We start from the raw sequence: 6,000 nt of genomic DNA, 5'->3' as shown, positions 1-6,000 counted from the left end.
TTGTTTACATATTATCTTACAACTTAGCCTGCTTATTACAATGTAATATAAAATTGTGCTGTTTACCTGCATGCCATGGCAACTACTGTTATTAATACGCTTGCTATTGTGGCACTGCAAGACCATATGTTATGTATATTCATATGCACAGGAAAAATAAAGAATTAAAAAAAAATATATATATATATACATATTTATACATGTGTATATATATATATATATATATATATATTTTTTTTTTTTTTACTAAAAAGCATTTGTCAAATATATCAGAAATCATAAATGCCTCTCCTTCATTACCTCCTGTTTCCATGGGCATTGATCTATTCTCACTGTACAGTGGAGATACAGACTGATCAACAATAGAAACCGATTCTGGAAAAGATTGGTAAGGCTCGATGTGTGCCTGAGGTGGAACTTGCTGCACATAGACCATAGAATGCCAGAAGCTTTGGTGATAACACTAGAACAAAGATATAAAGTTAAGTAACGGAATCAGAAGTCAAGATATTTTTGTTAGATTGTTAAAACTTTACTATGGTTTCCACCCAAAAACTTGTTTGCTTCAACTCTGTTAAATTTGGTTTCAGTATATAACCTCCTTAAGCATTCCCTCATAGTTTACATCTAAATATAAATACATCCAACATTTAACTACATTATCCTCACCAAGACAGGCAATTTTTCTGATGCATGATCCTCACAGATGTACAAACCTTCTCTATTTCAAAACAAGACCCAAAAATAGGTAACATTTTGTGAATATGGTGAGGCCCTTGGGAGCGGACGAGGGCACATGTATGAGTGTGAGGATGGATGCATGTGATTGGCTGTGTATGAATGTGTGGGTGGGATTATGTGGTGTGAGAGATTGGTGGGGGTGTTCTTACCTCAGTGCCACTTGTGATTCGGGCCATCAAACATCTTCCTGTCCTCCTGCAGGTTATTCTGCTTGAGGGTTGGATGTCTAGACTATTTTGGCATCCATCAGAGCTGCTGCTGTGCTAGATGGTGGCTGGCAACGCCGTGAGCGATATGGCTCCTCCCCCCCAGTCAGGCTCCTTCAAGGGCCTCCCCTGCTCCTGGGGGCTGCACTAGCACCGGCTGGCATTTCTGCCCGCTAGTTAGGCTGTCCCTGGATGCTGCACCTCAGGCCCGGTTGAGAAGTAGGAGCCCGGGCCCGAGGCATCGCCAGGGGCTCCAGACACGCAGCCTGCTATTGTCATGAAGGATGGTGAGTAGGCCTGCAGGGCCACACAGGGTACCGCAGTACTGCCATTAGGGGCTGGGGGAAGGGCCCAATTTGGTTCAGGAGCCTCCTCTGCCAGGCTCCCATGGGTCTCTTTTCCCAGTCCCCCCTTCTGTCTCCCCCCTACGACTCCATTCCCTGGTCTTCCCCTAGGGTCCCCCTTGTGTCTTCTGGGGGTCCCCACTTGTCTCTTGGAGGGCCCCCTGGTTTCCCTTCTTCCTCTTCTGGTCCCTCTGCTTCCTTTTCCTCCTCTGCTCCTTCTGGGTCCCCTCTGCCCTCTAGCCTTCCCCCTGTTCCCTCCCGGTCCCTCGGCTCACATCCTCTCCGTTGCTCTTCTCACAGGACCTGGCTGCTGTTACTGGAACTGCCCGGCAGGTGGCGCCTAGAACCCCTTTGGGAAACACAGTGGACACTGGAATTTGTGGCAATCTGCCTTCACCTTCTGTGTTTGCTGTGCCGCCAGAGCGCCAGGCATCAGCAGTACGGTGTTCCCTCTTCTTTTAGTAAGTCGTGTCCCGTGTTGGGGGGTTCCTCTCAGGTCTTCGGGGTTTTTTAGATCAGTGGGAGCAGGGTGTGTGACAGATAGAGGGGAATCCTCAGATCAGTCAACTCAGGTCAGTTTGGTCCCCTGCCCAGCAACCCTGTATGTGCAGTCCTCTGGGCCCCCTAGGTCTATGTCAGTAGTTGGTAGTGGTCCCTGTGTGGTAGCTAGTGCAGGCGAGGATTCCCAGGAGGCAGTCATTTTGGACATGGTTCGGGGCACTGCTTACATGCGCTGGTCTGGCCCGCTGGGCTTGCACTTGAAGCAAGAAATTAGGGAGAGGATTTGGAAAGGGGATTTCGTGGAAATATTTTCCCTCCTGCCATTGGAGGAAGCTCCTCCCTTGGTTGAGAAAGACGGTAAGGAATCCGAGAAAGACAAAGAGAAATACCGCTATATCGGAAAATTCCCAAGACATTTGGGAATTGGATACGGTCTTATTCTATCCTGGCTAGCGTCATTGGGGAGAAGGCTCCCCATAAATGCTCTGCGTTCTGTTATCAACACACTATCTAGAACGCGTGTCGTGCCTATGAGGGGCTGAGTTGGTGGAGATACAACAAACAATTCCGTCAGCAGCTGGCAGTTCGACCTCTGTGTCCTGGGACCAAAATGGACAAAGGCCTCTGGCTCTCAATTATGACTTGCCCGGCTCCTCAACAAGGCGCTTTTTTGTCCTTTCTTGGGGGAACATCCTCCTAATCGGCCCCCAACCAGAGGTCAGGATGTTGGAAATTCAACGTCAGTCACTGTAAGTGAGGGTCCTCATGCCGTTTTAATCTCACCCTGCAGGAAGCGGTGGAACAGGCCTTAAGAGGTTTTGGTGGGGTCCCTCGCTGGTTTTTGGCATAAAACAGCAGGTTGTGGCTGGGGGTATGTCCTTGCCAATTACGTTTGAGGCGGCTATGTCAATATGTGGAATGAGGTAGTTAAGTTTCAGGTCTCAACCTCCCCTGCTCTAAAAGGTTAAAGGACCACTATAGTGCCAGGAAACAAACTTCTTTTTCTGGAGCTACATAGTCCTTAGGTCCCCCACCCTCAGGACCCCCCTTTGGCTTAATCCAGCACCGGGCTCCCTCGGCGCTGGTGAACTCTCCTCCCCCTCAGACGTCAGCTCCCGAGTAGACTCAATGCTTTCCTATGGACGTCCTGCGTGCTCAATGCGATTTTTGAATTGAGCGTCGCAGAAGCACCTCTAGCGGCTGTCAGGAAGACAGCCACTATAGGCTGGATTAACTCTGAAACTGCTATGTTTACAACTGCAGGGTTAAAACCTGGGGGACCTGGCAACTAGACCACTTCATTGAGCTGAAGTGGTCTCAGTGACTATAGTGCTCCTTTAAGCTTAGGTTACCTGTTTGGACGTGCCCACAGAGCGAGGAAAAGGTCGGCTGGTGGTAAGCGTTGGTGGGATGAAAAAGGAATTTATGCCGAGGGGGGAGGTGAGAAGAAATGGTGCATAGGCTCATGATCAGTATATTGGCAAGGACGGTTGGGTTATACTGTATGGCACTATAGGTTAACTCATTTGTTAAGTTATGGTTATTTAGGTTTGACATTTGGGTAAAGATAAAAATAAATTATGGATGTGTTATCCAGTATTTATCATGTTATAATAAATGCTGTGGATGGTTTCATCCATACTACGTTGTCTGTCATTGTTTGGGGGTTAAGTGGGATAGTTCTCTGTTATTATGCTGCATCACGATTCCCCACTACGTACATACATGTATTTTTCCTGAAATATGTACTCTATGGCAATACTATATAGATTTGGTTTTTTCCCACCAATTAAGGACATCCTAATATGACACTCACTTTTAAAATGACAAATGAGAGTACACTATGTAGTTTTTGTTCACAGAGTTTTCTTTATCACCATCTAGGACTATTTGAGAAATCCAACCCATAAGCATATGTCCATGTAAACCCTATCAGAATCTCAAAAACATAGCGGTTAGTGAATATATATATTTTTTTTACAAAAAAAAATTAATTTGCCACTTTCCCTTCTTTCCATTTTTTTTCTTCACAATTTCTAAAAGAAAGGAAGCTTTTACCTGTAATCCAAGATTAAAGTAGTACTGTAAAACCTTTGTGTCTAGAGGGGGAAAAAAAATAAAAAATATATTTTTTTTTATTATTCTAGGGACACTTGAGAACCACCACAGCTTTATGACATGGACACAATTAAGTGGTTGACTACACTAGACTGAAAATATTACAGGTTAGTTGAGTATGTGTACAGGCAAGCAGACATTGTAAGCCGTTTGTTAGTTCAGTATACACACTTGAAAGGGTACCTGTCATGACAATAAAACTTAATCCTAAATGATAAAGACTCCAAATTGCATCTATACATTGGGCTAGCAGAATTTCTCTAAAATCATAGTTTAAATACAGCCCTTACCCCTCCTCTCATTGAGTTTTGTCTGTGCCAGTAGGCACATATTTAGGCAGTGCACTGCAAGTCTGTTACCAGACCAGAAAATAAATGGCTGCAAGGGGAAGCAGTGGGATGCTTGCTCACTATGCTGCTCACTATTAAGTAAACATGCCCCTACACGCAGCATAGTGAGTAGGGACATTCAGGAGATTTCAATCTCCCTTATGTTAATATGGGGAGGTATTTTGACCCACAGAGTGAGGGAGGACATGGGGGGCTTAGGAAGTGGCGGGGAGCACTGTGGGAGAACAAATGGACACCGATATTCAGTGTTTGTTCGTCTGACGTTTCTATTCATTCATTCGTCTTTCTGACAAATGAACGAATAGATAAAATTCCTGTTCGCATGCCCAAGTTTTTAACTGGGCATGTGCAGGAATTTCACAGTGCTATCTAGTGTGGGCAGATGATATTTCCCACATGGTCTTCATCTACCCACACAAAGATGGCGGCGCCCAGAACCAGGCAGAAAATAAAGTTTAAAAACTAGGTAATATTGGGTGCTAAGGCGTATTTGGTGGTGACTAGGGGGTCAATTAGATGTAGTCGAGTCGGGGAGGGGATTAAAAAAAACAAAAACTGGATTAGGCCATGACAGTGGCGCTTTAACATACAATGCAACAGAGTTTGGAAGACCCTTCCAGGTATCAATCTCTTTTTATCCAAACTAACAAATACAAAGTGCACACAATGTACTTGAAATGGTGCAAAGCAATTGGTTAATTAAGTCATATAAATTGAAAGTCATGAAATATAACACCTTCACTCAGGAAAACCAAGTCATTGAAAGAATGGATGCTTATCACGTTTTAGGGAGAGATAGATTGCAGAATACGTAACACTTTTTCGTTACATAAAATAACTAACCTCTAGGTAAATCACTCCCAGATGGATCACAGGAATAAGGAGGTGGTGGAGGTGGCAGTGGAACAGTGCAGTCTCCCATCTCATTAGGGCCGGGAGGAGCTACATAACATTTGAACCTCGTTAGTTTTGTATGTCAAGGAAATTATATACATACACAAATACATACATACATATACAGTTTTAACCCCTTAAGGACACATGACGTGTGTGACATGTCATGATTCCCTTTTATTCCAGAAGTTTGGTCCTTAAGGGGTTAATCAACATTTTTCAACTCCCATTGAAAATGAGGTTTACTGTCAAATTTACAGACTGTCACTTGTCTGCAATGAACATATCAAACAAAAGCAATTGAAATAGCTCAAGAAACTTACACTTCAAGAGGTTTCCCCAAGTGTAACTGAAAATGCAACTTAGAACTTCTCCAGTCTCAAAATGATTCAACCCCTTCATGGCAACCATCTTTAGTACTTAATAGAGCACCCTTTTGCTGTTATGACCTGCTGCAAACAAGATGCATAGCCCGACACCAGTTTCTGGCAGCGTTCCTTAGAAATCTTAGCACATTGCTCATTGAGAAATGGTCTCCAGTTCATAAAAATTTGAATTCTAAACTAGTGACTCCAGGGGATCCCCAGTTTTCTGGCAGTTCCAGGAAAAAGTAATATCTGGCATTTGTCACACATTTAATCTTGGTATAGGTTCACTCTGTAATTGAACAAGAAAGTAAAAACTGGTTTGAGATCTGAGTGGGAATTTACCAAAGGGCAAGCTATTGAGTTTCTCTCCGTTCTCAGGGTTCTCATATTCTCTGTTTTTGTTGCAATACATTACCTTTGGCTCTCCCCAAATTTAAAAGGTGAATCCAGATGTGCACACCATGCTCACTGTGCCAAG

The 6,000-nt window shown here is 44.0% G+C and overlaps 1 protein-coding gene across 1 annotated transcript in view; it reads right to left on the bottom strand.

Moving 5' to 3' along the window:
• Nucleotides 1-6,000, bottom strand: part of LOC134572177 (putative bifunctional UDP-N-acetylglucosamine transferase and deubiquitinase ALG13) — a 154,150-nt gene that overhangs the window by 19,778 nt on the left and 128,372 nt on the right. Inside the window, exons 22-24 of the mRNA XM_063430985.1 lie at nucleotides 5,104-5,202; nucleotides 3,851-3,891; nucleotides 301-463 (exon numbers count right to left, since the gene is read on the bottom strand). Coding sequence (XP_063287055.1) covers nucleotides 301-463; nucleotides 3,851-3,891; nucleotides 5,104-5,202 — 303 coding nt within the window. The remainder of the gene's footprint in view (nucleotides 1-300; nucleotides 464-3,850; nucleotides 3,892-5,103; nucleotides 5,203-6,000) is intronic.

Source organism: Pelobates fuscus, chromosome 9, assembly GCF_036172605.1.
Source record: "Pelobates fuscus isolate aPelFus1 chromosome 9, aPelFus1.pri, whole genome shotgun sequence".
Taxonomy (NCBI): domain Eukaryota; kingdom Metazoa; phylum Chordata; class Amphibia; order Anura; family Pelobatidae; genus Pelobates; species Pelobates fuscus.
Note: the sequence above shows the minus strand (reverse complement) of the source record. Positions and strands in the feature narration are given on the sequence as shown.